This window comes from Carcharhinus amblyrhynchos, chromosome 8 (assembly GCF_965287045.1).
Source record: "Carcharhinus amblyrhynchos chromosome 8, sCarAmb.v2.hapA, whole genome shotgun sequence".
NCBI classification, from domain to species: Eukaryota; Metazoa; Chordata; class Chondrichthyes; order Carcharhiniformes; family Carcharhinidae; genus Carcharhinus; species Carcharhinus amblyrhynchos.
The window spans coordinates 85,658,856-85,675,702 of NC_137331.1; the positions used below are offsets into that span (position 1 = coordinate 85,658,856).

General features: G+C 40.3%; 1 protein-coding gene across 1 annotated transcript in view; it reads right to left on the reverse strand.

The window, feature by feature from the left end:
- pip4p2 (phosphatidylinositol-4,5-bisphosphate 4-phosphatase 2) overlaps positions 1-16,847 on the reverse strand; it is a 75,057-nt gene that overhangs the window by 23,299 nt on the left and 34,911 nt on the right. The window contains exons 3-4 of the mRNA XM_080194392.1: positions 12,125-12,231; positions 5,339-5,462 (exon numbers count right to left, since the gene is read on the reverse strand). Of these exons, the coding sequence (XP_080050518.1) occupies positions 5,339-5,462; positions 12,125-12,231 (231 nt within the window). The remainder of the gene's footprint in view (positions 1-5,338; positions 5,463-12,124; positions 12,232-16,847) is intronic.

Below are 16,847 nucleotides of genomic sequence, written 5' to 3' on the forward strand. Positions count from 1 at the left end.
CCAGTATAATCATCAACATCCTGGCAGAATCCCCAACTTGGTCCCAAATCATAGGACCATAGCATCCCTACAAATGAGAAACAGACCATTTGGCCCATTGATCCTGCCCTGACAACAATCCCACCGAGGCCCTAGCCACATAATCCTGTGGATTTACCCTGTTAATCTCCCTGACACTAAGGGAATGAGCCCTTCAATTGCTCACTTGCCTCTGACAAAACTGCCCATAGACAGGAACGCATCAGGTTGCTGACCTGGCACACTTTTCAAAATTCACATTCACCACAGAGCATCCCCAGCTCTCCCCAAAACCAGCTGGTAAAAACTTGCCCTTAAGAGTCAGAGCAAATAAAGGAAATGTGCCACAAAAGTTCATAAAAATCATATGAGCTTTTCTTGCATTGAGCCAGGTGCTCATCTATAACTTTACATGTAATCTTTAAACTGTGACAAATATAGAGAAAGTCAAGATTCATCTTGTAGAATCTGAGTCAACAACACAGCAGAAGAGTTCATTCAACCCACACCAACTATTTGAACCATCTATCCAATTAGTCAGAATCTTCTGCTCTTTACCCATAGCCCTGCATGTTTCCCCTCAATTTTTTACCCAATTTGGTTTTGAAAATTGTTCTGGAATCTGCTCCACCTGTTCCAGCACAGCAATCAAAATCATAATGCATTGAGTAATTTTTTCATGTCGCCTCTAGTTCTTTTGCTAATTATCTTAAATCTGTGCCCTCTGGTTCCTTTCAGCCACCGGAAACAGTTTATCTTTATTTACTCTATCAAAACTCTTCATTATTTTGGACAGCTCTAGCATTTCTTCTCTTAATCATGAAAAACACCCCACTTTTTTTTTAGTCTCACCACGTCGCTCAAGTCTTTCGTCCTTGACACCATTATAATAAATCTTCACTGCTCGCTCTAAGGCCTTGGCATCTTCTTAAAGTTTGATGCCTAGAAATGGCGATAATACTCCAACTGCAGCCTAACTAAACTTCCTTGTTTCTGTACTCTATGCCTCTATATGTGAAGCTGATAACTTTTCCAACTTATCCTACCACCTCCAATGATTTGTGTACATTGCCATCTCTATAGAATCAGAGTAGTTTCAACACAGGTGGTGGCCATTCAACCATCATGTCTGTACCAGCACACTGCAAGAGCAACTCAAGTAGTTCCACTGCCCCATTGCCCTGCAAATTTTTCTTCAATCAATTATCCACTATCCTTCTGAAACAACTATCTGTCTCCACTACATTCAGGAAGCACATTCCAGATCCTAAATTGATTTTGTAAAAAAACGTTTTTCCTCATGTTTGGTATGAATCTTTTGTCAATCATCTGACCTCTTAGCCCTTCTGCCAATGGTAACAGAAGCTCCCAGTTCCCTTCAAAAATGGTACTATTTTGATCTCCTCATTCTTCCCAGTGTTTAGTTAATGGCGCTTTTAGTTATAATAGTACAAGTCTTAAAAGTTAAAATCTTGTCAAACCTATTGTCAGGTAGATCAATTTTTTTTTAAACAAGTTATTGGTCTCTTGTAGGATTGTAACAATGTACTTCCAAAAGTTTGATAAAGTGCCAGGTTAGTTGCATAAATTAGGATTAAGTGTCTACAGATTGGGGGGCACTCATTAGATAATGACTTGTGCATGTTGGAGGGGGCTGGAGTAGATCACCAGCACCAAAACAACATTTTAATTTTGCTAAGTTTTTAGTTACAACTTGATCATTTGTTGTTTTGATTGCTCAAAAGTATATAAAGAGATGCTTATGGACACTGGTGGTGGTTTGCAGAGATAGAAATATATATTGTTAATGTCTCACTTTGTGAGTTAATCTAAAACCCACTAAATTTTGACTGTTGGTTCCCTCCTTCAGCAATTGGTTCTAAGAAATTTAATACCAGTAGCAAAGAAAGCTTGCTGAAAGGTGAAGACTGGAAATAAAGAATTATTTTTCCAGACAGAAGATTAAATCAGAGCAGCTTGTGTGAAGAATGCCGGAAAGCAAGTCAAAATTGTCATGGTATGATTTACCTGCCAATATTTTCAGAGATGGAACAAACCTTCTGCTTTAGCACATAGTGGATTTGCACTGAAAAAAAATCCTTGCTAAAGTCAGGTTAATTGCCAAGAGTTTTGAAGTGCAACTAGGAGTTACAGACATTGAAGCTGGACATCCAACGATTGGAGAAGTAATCCTGAACTTCTTCACACAACTCAGCATGATTTGGACAAGTTGAGCGAGTAGCCAGTGCATGTAAATGCAGTATAATATCGATAAATGAGAGATTATCCACTTTGGTAGCAAAAACGGGAAGGCAGAGTATTGTCTGAAATAGTTATAAATTGAGAGGGGGAAAATGTTCAATGAAACCTGGGTGTCCTCGTACACCAGTTATTGAAGGTAAGCATGTAAGTGCAGCAGACAGTAAAGGCGGCAAATGGTACATTGAACTTCACAGCGAGAAGATTTGAGTACAAGAGCAGGGGTGTCTTGCTGCAATTATACAGGGTTTTGGTGAGGCCACAATTGAAATAGTGTGCAGTTTTGGTCTCCATCTGAGGAAGGATGTTATTGCTATCGAAGGAATGCAGTGAAGGTTTACCAGATAAATTCCTCGGATGGCAGGACTGAAGATGAGGAGAGTTTGAGTCGATTAGTATTACATTTGCTCAAGTTTAGAAGAATGGTGGTGGGGGGTGGTTTTCATAGAAACCTATAAAATTCTAACAAGGCTAGACAGGGCAGATGCAGGTAGTATATTCCCGATGGTGGACGAGTCCAGGATAGGCCATAGTCTAAGGATACGGGGTAAACCTTTTAGGACTGCGGTGAGAAGAAATTTCTCCACCCAGAAATTTGTAAACCTGTGGAATTCATTACCTCAGAAAGGAGTTGAGGCCGAAACACTATCTTCAAGGAGGAGTTCAATGTAGCTCCTGGGGCAAAGGGGATCAAGGATATGGTATGAAGGCAGAAGTAAGCTACTGAGTTGGAAGATCAGCCATGATCGCATTGCATGACAGAGCAAGCTCAACAGGCTAAAAAGCCTATTCCTACTCCTATTTTTATGCATCATATACGCTGGAGTAAAGAACAATTAATATAAAAAGCAATTAGGCAATGTTTTTCAAAGCAAAGTCTTCAGAAAATCCCAAATATAAGCAGCAGATGCAGAATGAAACCTTGGAAACCACATAAATTTGTCCACAACATAAATGATGCTTGGAGGTATTTTTCAAAAATATCCATTCTGCCTTCAACAAGTTGCAAATCGTGGACTGTTTTATTTGCATTAAGTATCATGCATCTTCATTGTGTATTTTGATGATTTATAGGGTTTTTTTGCAGAATTTGAGAAATGTGCATTATTTAACAAAGATTAGAGTAGAATTTATAATTGAAAGTCAAACTTTTGGGACATAAGATATTTGTTCAGGTATTAAGCAGAATAGCATTAAATCAACAATCCTACTTAGAAAACGTTATGAATGCAAAGATGGGCATTGCTGTTGTCTGTTCATATTTACACTATTAAGTACCAACAGTCAAATCTACATTGTTACATGGATGGACTTTCAAGATTGCCAGAAAACAGAGGAGTGGTAAACAGCTGTTTTTCGGACTAGAGGAAGGTCTTCCCAGGGCAATTGCTGGATCATCATGGTTCTTGATATAGAAATAACGACCTAGACTTGGGTGCATAGACAACATTTTAAAATGCGCAGGTGACTTAAATCTTTGAAGTACTGTGAGGACAACAGTGATAGACTTCAAACAAAAATAGATGGATTGGTGGGCACGATGCAGATGAAATTCAATGCAGAGACATGAAGTGATACATTTTAGTAGGAAGAACGAGGAGAGAAATAGAAATTCTTAAATGGGTGCGGGAACAGTGAAAGTGAGGGTATATGTGCACAAATTGTTGAAGGTGGCAGCACATGTTAAAAAATGATTTAAACAAAAACAAAGGATTGAGGAATTTATAGAATACAAAAACAAGGAAGTTGTGGTGAACTTTTATAAAACACTGGTTTGGTCTCTATTGGAGTCATGTGTCCAATTCTGACCATCGCACTTTAGGAAGAATTTGAAGGATTGAGAGAAGGTGTAGAAAGAATTTACGAGAAAGACTCTAGGTCTGAGGGATTTCCATTTATGAGAACAGGTTGGAAAAGCTGTGGATATTCTCCTTAGGGAACAGAGCAGATGATAGAAGTTTTCAAATTCATGGAGTCTAGAATAAACAATGAGAAACTAGAAAACTAGAGGGCACAGATTTAACATAGCAAAAAGAACTAAAGGTGACATGGGAATTTATTTTTAAAAATGCAAGTGGTTTGGATCTGGAATGTACTGCTTGTGAGGATGATGGACGCAAATTTAGCCTTACCTGGTAGCTTTCAAAAGGGAATTGGAAGAGCAGAGATAAAAAGAAAATGTACAGATTACTGGGATTTGGATAGGTGAATGGGAACAGCTGAATTGCTTTTGCAGAGAACCAATGCAGACTTACCAGGCTGAGTGGCCTCTGCTTGTGCTACAACCATTCTATGATCTTGTAATTATTTAGGATCCTGACAGGTGGGGTGTCTCACAATGTAATGCTTTGTACAGAATATGGAGGATTATGATTTTATTTTTAAAATGTCCAATTGTAAAATGAACCCTAATGTTTTTGGAGGTTATCCACAATCTTACCACTGGGTGGGGAGATGGTGGTGGAGCGGTAAATGTCACTGCACTAGTAATCCAGAGGCCAGACCAATATTATGCACACATAGGTTCAAATCCCACCATGTCAACCAGTAGAATCTAAATTCAATTAATTTTCTGTAATTGAAAAGCTGCTGTCAATAATAGTGACCACGAAACCATTGTCAATTGTAAAAATTCACCGCGTTCACTAATCTATTTAGTGGAAAGAAACAGGCCATGACTCTTAACCGTCCTCTGAGATAGCTTAGCCAGCCTCTCAGTTCAAGGGCGATTAGGGATGCTTGTCAGTGATGCCCACATCCCTTGAAAAGACAAGTTTTCTTTTAAATGCAGTAGGCAGGAAGTCTTGTACATCAAATCAAATTGCTCCTTAAAACATCTGGCCGTACCAGCAGTCCTCTGAACTTCTTTTGGTATTGTGTGTCCAGATTAAAAAAAGTCTGAATATTGTGCAGTGAACACATGTTAATCAAAGCAAGATATGCTGCGCAGAGAGTTATTACGTGGAAATAATTTGATTCACAGTTAAGCCTTTCTGAATCAATACCCGAGTTGGTAGACCTTATTCATGGTCATCAATTCAGTTAGTTGCTGCATACATACCAGAAAGGTATTCCCACAATGTCCACACACCACACGTGTACCTTCAGGTTGCACTGGCAGGGCAGGCTGAGCAGGTTGTTCTTCTGGTATCAGCATCACTGGACCCAAATTAATTATGCGTCTACTGTGGGAAACAAGTGCTGCATTAGACATTGCATACTGATCTCGCAGCTCTGACAACATTTGTCATTTGTTAAGGGCATTGTAATAAGTTAGTCCCACTTCTATCAGGCCCAGAATTGTGTATTGAATGATTCCTCTGCATAAAATCATAAATTTCAAACTAAAGCAATATAGTTCAATAATAAATAAATTGCCTAAAATGAGAGCTTGTGCTAGTTTTTACTTTCTTCTAGATTATAATGCATACTTTTACTTAAAATCATGTTTGTTTGCTTGCATTGGAATCAGCTGCTGTACCTATTGTGGTATACTGGGACCTCATTTAATTCTGGAGTACAATCAGTGTATTTCTGAAAGATTTCAACTTCACTTGGGTCAAGAGATAACATAACTGCTTATGTACAAATTACCTGTACCCAAATTAATCTGTTGCTCCTCCATTTTACCTACTCTCCACTTGCATCAAACAATATGCAATGGCATATGGTAGCAAAATTAATTACTGAAAAAGAGTAATTCAGAGGCCTGAAGGCAATTTATATTCAATTAAATAAATCCAGAATAAAACGCTATTCTCAATAATAATGAGAATAAAACTACTGGATTCACATAAAAATCTAGCTGATTCACTCATGTCTTTAAGGGAAGGAAATCTGCCACCCTTACCTGGTCTGACTTATACATGACCCAATATCTGCAACAATATTGTTGACTTTCAACTGCCTGGCAAAATTGTCAAGCAAACGACTCAATTGGCTGAGAAACACCACTACTGACTGAGCTGGCATTGTCTAGAAGAAGATGACTACCAGATTGGGCCTGTGGCTGTTTGCAAGAGAATCAAACGAGAAAAGCCTACTTGACCTCATTCTCACTAATGTACCTGTGGTAGACCAATCAGTCCAAGGCAACATTGGTAGAAGTGACAACCCAAACAGCCACTTTTTGGAGATATGGTCATGTCCTTACACACTTTTCCAATGAGCTTTGTAGCAATACTATTGCTAAATGGGGTGGCTTCACAACAGATCAAACTGGGTATCCATGAGATGCTGTAGCATCAACAGAACAGTATTCAACCATAATCTGCAATTCATGACTCGGCTAATCCCTTATTCTACCACTATCAACATGCCAGGTGATCAACCCTGATTTGGTGAGGAGTCCAAGACAACATGCCTGCAACAGATATATCTAAAAATGAGGTGCCAATTTGGTGTAGCTAGAACATAGGAGTACATGCACATTGAACAGCAAAAACAGCAACTATATTCAGAACTAAAAGGTCTAACAACCAACTGGTTAAGTCAAAACCCTGTGGTTCTGCCACAGCCAGTCATAAATGAAGGTGAAAAAATAAACAAACAAAAAAGTACTTGATGAATAATCCAATCTTCAATGATGGAGGAGCCCAGCACAGCAGTGCAGAAGAGTCAAGGCTGAAGCATTTGAACCACCTTCAGCCAGGAATGCTGAGTTGTTGGTCCACCTCTGCCTCCTCCTGGGGTCCGTAGCATCACAGATGACAGTGTTTAGCAATTTAATTCACTATATGTAACAGCAAGCAATGGCTCAGTTCAATGAATGTAGCAAAGGTTCCAACTTCAGTATCAATGATGGGTGTTGCAGAATTAGCCATCCGCTAGCTTAGTTGTTTCGGTACAGTTACAATATTTACCCATAGTGGAAAATTGCCCAGATATGTCCAGTCAAAAAGAGAAAAGGCAAATTCAGTCTGGCAAATTATCACCAGCCAATTCTTAATTGGCAACATGATTCAAGCAGTCATCAACACTGCTATAAAGTAGCATATACTCACTGATGCTTTGGTTATGTTTCACAAGGACTACTCAGCTCCATGGCAGCTTTGGTCCAAACATAGCCTAACCAGTTGAATTCCAGAGATGAGAATGAGCTGAGAATGACTGCCCTTGACATCCAAGCAGCATTTGACAAAATGTGGCATCAAGGAGCTCTGACCAAACTGAAGCCATTGACCGAATAGGAGTATTTCATTTTGTCTAATGAGTCAGTGATTAGAAGTTATCAATTTAGAGTCATTACAAATGAGAAAACAGTTTCGATGAAACGTCTTCACACAGAGTTGGAACACTGAATGCTTTGTCACAGGAAATGAATGAGGCATAAATGCATGACTAAGGCAAGAGAGCACCTAGTAGAATATACAAGACTCATCTATAATTACCTTCCAATACTGTGAACGCAAACTTACATGAAGTTGACTCCACTCCTTAGAGAACTGATCTCAGTGAACTCTTGGCCCAAAAACAGACAAGAGTTGAACTCTGGAGGCAAGGTGAAAATGACTGAATCAGAGGGAAAAGTCCTCACTGGTTGGAGTCATACCTAGCACAAAGGAAGAAGGTTATGTTTGGAGGGCAAACATCTGGGCTCCAGGACATCACTGCGGGAGTTCCTCAGGGCACTGTCCATCTTCAGCTGCTTCATCAATGACCTTCCCTTCAGTATAATGGCAGAAGTGGGGAGTTTATGATTTCAGAGTTGGGTACCATTCACAATTCCTCAGGTATTGAAGCATGTGTCCATGTGCAGCAAGACGTGGACATCATCAGGCTTGGAGTAATACGGTAAGTAAAATTCACATTACAAAAGTGACAGGGTATGAATATCTCCAGCAAGACAGAATCTGACCATTTCCCCCTTGACAATCAACACTGTTACTGTTGTGACAATACTGTGCCTTTAAGACATGTATTTTAATCATGTTTCTTTGCAAATTTTTTCGTGCAGCTCTAGCATTTTACTGGCACTATTTTGTCTGCAGTCGGTGTCCTCTAATTGTTACTGTAGCAATATAATGGACATCATCTTTATTTTTGATCTGGTCTAATGCAGTGTCCTAGGGTTTTATTGTCCTTTTGGAATTGCTGAGTGGAGCATAATTGACAGGTCAGGGACTACCTGGAGACAGTTGGTTTAGATTTGATTTTTCTTAGATGCATCACAGAAAGCAGTGACTCTTGTTTTCCCCTTTCTGCAATTGAAAATTCTGCTGTCTGTTAGTTGCTAGCCAGAAGCTGGTGGAGGCAGGCAGTGTCTCTGTCTGTCTGTCTCTCTCTCCCCAGCAGTGTGCTGAAAGCTCCAGGACAGGACGCCTCAGAGTTTTAATCCAACATTCAAAGGAACAATTCACAAGTGTTAAAAAGCTTAAAAATCCAGCATCACGTGAGCATAAAAGCAAACTAGTGCAGATGCTGGAATCTGACACCAGAAGAGAAAATGCTGGAAAATCTCAGGTAGCATCTGCAAGGAGAGAAAAGAGCTGACGTTGAGAGTCCAGAAGGCCCTTGGTCAAAAGCTAAAAGGCACAAAGTGGGAGCTATTTATACCGCAGGGTGAAGGAATGAAAGATGAGTCATAGCCACAGAAACCAGGGGAAAAAACTGCTAATGGCAGTCCACAGAGAGAATAAAGGGTTTGAATGGCCAAATGGCAAAGGCGGCAAGATGAGAGCATCACGTGAACATACTTGCTTTTTGTGCAAAGCCTAGAAAGGGATGTATTTTCGTGGATGTTGTTTGACTTGCAACATTATAACCAACTGTTAGGATTATACCCTATCATACTTGACTCTGGCAATTAGTAGAAGTTATGCTAATTTTTATTGTACTTTAACTTTAATCTTAAATAAACTTGGATAAAAGCTTGAGTGGATCACTTGAATCATACCTGGAGTGAAATACCTTATGCTCAGCTGTGCCAAATTCAAAAGGTAAAACCTTAGGGTCTGGGCTATCTTCATAAATGGAGTTTCTGGTCTGGATCACAACACCATCACTGAATCCCCTATCATCAGCAGTATGCATCAGTTAGCAGATGCACTGCAGATCTCAACAAGATTCTAATAACACCTTCCAAACCTGTAACTACTGCTATCTAGAAGGACAAAGGCAGCAGATCCATAAGAACACCATCTTCTGCAAGTTCCCCACTAAGCTACACACCATCCTGACTTGGAACTATACTGCCATTCTTTCCCTGTTGCTGAGTCAAAATTCTGGAACAACCAGAATCACTGCAGGTGTACTTACGCCATCCTCCCCATGTCTGTGTGGGTTTCCTCCAGGTGCTCCGGTTTCCACCCACAGATCAAAATTGCGCGTGTTAGATTGATTGGCCATGCTAAATTGCCCCTTAGTATCCTGGGATGTAGAGGTTACAGGGATTGCAGAGGAAATGTGTGGGGTTATGAGGATAGGGTCAGAGGTGGGACTGTTATCTGTGTAGACTCAACAGGCTGAATAGCCTCCTTCTGCACTGTAAGGTTTGTATGATTCTATGATATATTGGATGGACTGCAGCACTTCAAGGTTCATCAATATCTTCCAAAGGGCAATCAGGGATGAGCAACAAAAGGTGGCCTTGGGAGCAATGCTTGCATTCCATGAAAGAATAATTTAAAAATGCTCATTTCTGCACAGAAAGAACGGAGCTATAACAGACTATAAGCTGTGCAATAAATTATCTACCTGGACACGGAACAATTAATTAACTCTCTTCCCCAGAACACACTACAGGACGTTCCTTTGCTATGACAAAATGCTTAATTAAGTTCAAGCTTCACAAACATTCAGGATTAATTGGCTGGTTGAAATATCTCCAGCAGCAAACCTGATAACTCCTTTCTGGCAATGGATTTTTCTGTGCAGCATATTTTTATTAATAATAAGGCATTATACAAGTACGAATTATTAAAACAATGACAATTTCGAAGGTCATGGTCAGCAGGAAATGATATTAATGTTACCCAATGATACCTGCATATTCTCAAACCTATGCTGAAAATTTTTCAGATGTTCTCCAGATTATCATTACTTTGGCAGAAAATAGGTGGAAACCCCCGAGATTCACAAGTAGAACTGCCACTTAGCTTTGGGCCAAGTTAGGTATAGTCACCATTTACATTTTTGAATAGCACACTTTACTTACAAGTGAAACAGATGACCAAAGAAAAACAAATCACGTAGATGGTTTCTAGCTGAAGGCATTCTTCTGCCATTGTGAGGTTTGTCATTGAAACCAAAATTTATAGAAATTGTCTCCTTAAGCTGTCCTTCTAATGTTCGTCTCCCTTCCGTTAACCTGAGATCTGTGGATTTCTGCATAGTTATGGAATAATCTATGCCTCCAAGATGATGAATATTGATATACAAAATGATGGTTCTGTGGTCAGATATGTTGGAGCAGAAAGTCAATGCCAATTCTCTTTCTTTTGACGAAAAGACTGATGTGGACCTCAAGCTTGGGGCCACTTTTAATGTTTTGCATGGAAAGTGATAGTTTTGCTTTTATCTAGCAAAGGTCACTTTTCAACAAGCAAACAGACGAAGTTGTTGCCTCTTGCAAACAAAAGATTTGTCACTTGTTTTATACATTTTTTAAGAAAAACTTGGACAGGTACATTAATGAGAGGGGTGTGGAGGGATATGGTCCAGGTGCAGGTCAGTGGGACTAGGCAGAAAAATGGTTTGGCACAGCCAAGAAGGGCCAAAAGGCTTTATGTATCCATTACAAGTTGGCTGAGGCAGCAAGGTCTCCTTCTGGCAGAGTTTCAACATTCATGTCTATGGTGAAAGCAATTCTCTGTTTCAGACTTTTCAGCACAGAGCACAATAAATCAACAGCCATGTCTTGTGCAGCAGAAGCAGAGTTTCTTTGACATGCTTAGTTGTGGGGAAGGATCTATAAACACTGATTAATGGGGAAAGATAGATGCAAATAAAACATCTCAGGTTAGATTTTAACTTTTATTATTTGCTAATAGCCTACTTATCGTACTCTCCAGTTAATGGAAAGAAAAATGCAGTAGAATACATTATATATGACTTACCTGCAATTGGTAATTGTCCATATGGCAGTTCAAGTGCAAAGTCTTTCTGCACAGATATTACTGGACTTCAGTTGTCCTCTTATAAACCAGTTACCCCACATCTAAATCATGTGAGGCTCTTAGAAACCTCAAAGAGATTCCCGGCCTAAGTATTTTTGTGGGTGTTCTTTAAATAGTAACAACTAAGAATAATGAATGAAAAATGAACCAACCAAAATACAGTTGACAGCATAAAAAATGCATTTGCCAGCAACTCAAAACTACAATCTTATAAGTAACTTGTGAAATTCAAATCATAGAATATAAACATTTTGCATGAGATATGTATCGACCATGGGCAGAGTCTTGTGCAAAACCATCAAGTTCAAGATATCAATACATTTCTTTACATGATGCTTGTGCATGCCTATATTGCAAAAATTGCATATTGCTACCTGTAGAACTTTTCTCAAGTTTATCTTAGAGGTTTGTCAGATAATCCTAATTCTATCAGTGATGAACTTTGATATTATTCTCTCTCATTAGGGAAAAGGGAACCACTAAAAAAAAGGGCAATTTCTAACGATGAAAAAATTGCCATTGTGCAAGAAGTAATAACAAATTTTAAAAAGCGGTAGATTCATTTTGATGCATTTACTTCATCAGGTGTTCTTTTAGTTAACAAGGTTTATGCAATTTATTATTGCAAATGTCCCATGCCAAAAGGATGGCAAGTTAAAGATTTCACCAAGTTTTTATTTAAGAATATTCTTGAATCCTTCGAATCTAGAAAGCAGCAACTTCATACCAACCAGTTAGGCCTTGGACACCCAATGCGCCGTGATGTATCCTTGCAAATAAGGAGACAATTGCAAGGGCATCGTACGTACTTCTTTCCTGCTGGAGGATTTTTGATCGGCTAGGGGAAAAAAAACATTTAATTAACAAAAAAGCTTCTTCTACAAATACTTAAAATATCTTGTTACCACAAAGGCTGATTAAAGTAACGCTATTTAAAATATAAAATACACAATGCAAATCAGAATCCTGACAATAAAAGATTCCTTTGGATTAACAAACCAGTAACTCATACTAGAAATACTGCCAATCTAATTATCTCAGAACCACCTGAACTCCCACCTAATCCCATCTGCCAACACTTGGCCCATAGCCCTGAATGTTACGATGTGCCAAGTGCTCATCCAGATACCTTTTAAAAGGATGCGAGACAACCTGCCTCTACCATCATCCCAGGCAGAGCACTCCAGACCGTCACCACTCCCTGGGTGAAAAAGATTTTCCTCACATTCCTCATGACTGACCCTTCAACTAAAGGGAACAGCTGCTCTTTATCCACTCTGTCCACGTCTCTGATAATCTTGTACACGTCGATTAAGTCGCCCCTCAGTCTTTTCTGCTCCAATGAGAACAACCCAAACCGACCAAACCTCTCTGAAACGTTCCATCCCAGACAGCATCCTAGTGAATCTCCTCTGCACCCCGTCAGATGCAATCACATCCTTCCAATAATGTGGCTACCAGACTGCACACAGTACTTTAGCCTTGGCCTCACCAAAGTTCTATACAACTCCAACATGACTGCCATGCTTTTGTAATCTATGCCTCCACTGATAAAGGCAAGCTTCCCATATGCCTTTTCACCATCCTAACGTAACATGCCCTTCCGCTTTCAGAGATCTATGGACAAACACGCCAAGGTCCCTTTGGTCCACAGAACTTCCTGGTGTCATGCCATTCAAGGGGTACTTTGTTGTCAAATTACTCCTTCCAAAGTGTATAATCTCACACTTTTCCATTGGTAGTGAAGTTCCATCTGTCACTTAGGCCATTATGTCGATATCTTCTTGTAGCCCAAGACACTTTGCTTCACTGTTAACCATCGTGTTATTCACAAACTTACTAATCCTGCCCCCACCCGCCCCACCACACACACACACACACACACACACACACACACGTCATAAATGATGAATAGAAGGCCCAACACAGATCCCTGTGTAAGCCACTGGACACTGGCTTCCAGTCACTAAAGCAGCCTTCTGTCACCACCCTGATCCCTATAACTGAGCCAATTTTGAATCCATTTTATCAAATTATCCTGTATCACATGTGAATTTACCTTCTTCCCAAGTCTCCCATGTGGACCTTGTCAAAATTCAGTCAAATTCATTAGCGATGACTTCCCTCTGGCGAAGTTATGCTGACAGTGCAAAGCAATTAGCACTGTTGCCTCACACCGCCAGGTGCCCAGGTTCAATTCCGGCCTCAGGTCACTGTCTGTACATTGTTTCCCTTCGAGTGTTCCGGTTTCCAAGATGTGCAGGTTAGGTTGATTGGCCATGTTAAATTGCCACTTGTCAGGGGTACAAGGAGGGTAAATATAGAACATAGAACACTACAGCACAAACAGGCCCTTCAGCCCACAAGTTGCGCCGATCATATCCATACCTACTAGGCCATAGGACTATCTATAACTCCCAATCCCACTAAATCCCATGCACTCATCCAGAAGTCTTTTAAAAGACCCCAGCGAGTTTGCCTCTACTACCACCACCGACGGCAGCCGATTCCACTCACTCACCACCCTCTCAGTGAAAAACTTACCCGACATCTCCTCCGTACCTGCTCCCCAGCACCTTAAACCTGTGTCCTCTCATGGCGACCATTTCAGCTCTCAGAAATAGCCTCCAAGAATCCACCCTATCTATTCCTCTCAACATTTTATAAACCTCTATCAGGTCGCCTCTCAACCTTTGTCTCTCCAGGGAGAAGAGACCTAGCTCCCTCAACCTAAGGCATGCCTCCAAATCCAGACAACATCCTTGTAAATCTCCTCTGCGCCCTCTCAATAGCTTTCACATCCTTCCTGTAGTGAGGTGACCAGAACTGCGCACAGTACTCCAAGTGGGGTTATGGAGATAGGACATGGGTGGAATTGTCGTCGGTGCAGGCTCAGTGGGCCAAATGGCCTCCTTCTGCACTGTAGCTTCTATGATTCTATGACTATCCCTGATCAAGTTTTACCTTTCCAAGTGGAGATAGATGCTCTCCTTCAGAAGTTTCTCCATTAGTTTCACTACCACTGACATGAGACTCACTGTTTTGCAGTTCCCTGGTTTCTCTTTTAAATAGCAGAACCACATTAGCTGTTCTCCAATCATCTGGCACCTCCCTTGTGGCCAGAGAGAAATTCTAAATTTGGATCAGAGCCCCTGCGATCTCCTCCCTTGCCTCTCACAGCAGCCTAGAGCACAATTGTCTGCCACTTAATCTGCAACCTAACTCCTAGTTCCCTTTGTCCTATATCCCTTAATACCCTTCCCTAAAACCACATGGACTGCAGCAGCTCAACAGCAATTAGGGATGGGCAATAATGCCTATTTTTTTAAAAACCCTTTGATTAATCGCTATCTAGCAATCTAGATCAACTCTTGTGCATGGAAGAGTGTTTCAACCTTCTACAATCTTGTGTGTGTGTAAGTGTTTCTTAATTTCACTCCTGTAATGTCTGGCACTAATTTTTAGACAATGGCCCTTGTCAAACTAACCAAAACAATTTTTTGTTATTATCCATCCTACCTGTTCTCTTAGCATCTTGCAAACTCAGATAAAATCATCCCTTTTCATTCCAAATTCCAGATAATACAACTCGGATTTCTGTAACCTCACCCTCATAACTTTCCCCTTGGAATCCAAGGATCACACTGTTAAATCTGCACTGCACTCCCACCAATATATCCTTCCTAAGGCATAGGGCTCAGAATTACATGCAGTACTCAAGATGTGGTCTAACCAAGGATTTGAATAGCTGAAGCATGACTTCCATCCTTTCATGTTCCAATCCTCTGGATATAAAGGCCGGTATTCCATTAACTTTGACTATTTTCTGTACCAGTTCTAAGCATTTTAGATGATCTAAATATGTGAAACCCGAACCCAGATCTCAGTTGTTCCTAGGTTTTCACCATTTAGAAAGTTTTTTTCCCAAGATGTAAAAGTGGAAATCTCACATTTGCCTAAGATGAAATCCATTTACTACAGTTTTGCCCATTCACAATCTCGTAATATTTCTCGTAATTGTATGCTTCTATCTCATTACTCTTAATACCACCTGCTGATACGTCATTAACAAATTTGGATATGTAGATTTCTATCCCCCCATGCAAGTCATTAGTAAATATAATCAATGACTGAGGTTCCAACACAGATCCTTTTCAGATTCCATTGCCAATCAGTGATGGGAGAAAATTCTACAAAGTCCAAGTTTCTCAAAAATATTGAATGGGAAATGGTTCAAACCAGCCAGGGCTATCAAAGGGAACAATACTTAAGAACAAAGAAAAGTAAAGCACAGGAACAGGCTCTTCGGCCCTCCACGCCCATGCCGATCACGATGCCTCACTAAACAAAAAACCTTCGACCCTTACTCAGGCCATATCTCTCTATTCATTTACTATCTAGATGACTCTTAAATGTTGCTAATGCACCTGCTTCCACCAGCTCCTCTGGCAGCACGTTCCAAGCACCCACCACTTTGTGTGTGAAAAACCTACCCTGTACATGTCTCTTAAACTTTCACTCTCTCACCTTGAACTTGTGCTCCTTTGCAAGTGACACTTCTACCCTTGGAAAAAGCCTCTCACTATCCACCCCATCTATGCCTTCTATAATTTTGTAGACCTCTATCAGATCTTCCCCTCAGCCTCTGTCCTTCCACTGAAAACAATCCCAGTCTATTCAAACTCTCCTCATAGCCAATTCTACCAAGAACAGGCAACATCCTGATAAACTTATTTTGCACTCTTACCAAAGCTTCCACATCCTTCTGATAGGGTGGTGGCCAGAGCTGCGCGTAATACTCCAAACACAGCCCAAACATGATTTTATTTAACTGCAAAATGGTTCTCCAACTTTTGTACTCAATGTCCCAGCAAATGAAGGCAAGCATACCACATGCCTTCTTAATCACCTTAGCCACCTGTGTTGCCACTTTGAAGGAATTATGGACTTGCATGCCCAGATCCCTCTGCCATTTACAGTATAATCAACACCTAAATTTGATCCTCCAAAATGCATCACCTTGTATTTGTCTAGATTAATCTCCATCAGCCATTTCTGTGCCCTAGTCTCATCTATCAATACCTATTCTGTTGAATCCTTTGACAATCCCCAGCACTATCAGCAATTCCCCCAATCTTTGTGTCATCCGCAAAGTTACTAATCAGACCACCCACATTTTACTCCACATCATTTATATATACTACAAACAGCAGCGGTTCCAGTACTGACCCTTGCAGGACATCACTGACTACAATCTCCATTTTGAAAAGCACCCTTCCATCGCTACTCTATCTTGTATCACCAAGCCAATTTTGTATCTATATTGCCAGCCTACCCAGAATCCCATATGATTTTAGTTTTTGTACCAATCTGCCATGTAGGATCTTGTTAAACGCTTTGCCAAAGTCCACAAACTACATCCACACCCCTTCCCTCATCAATTTATCTGTTACC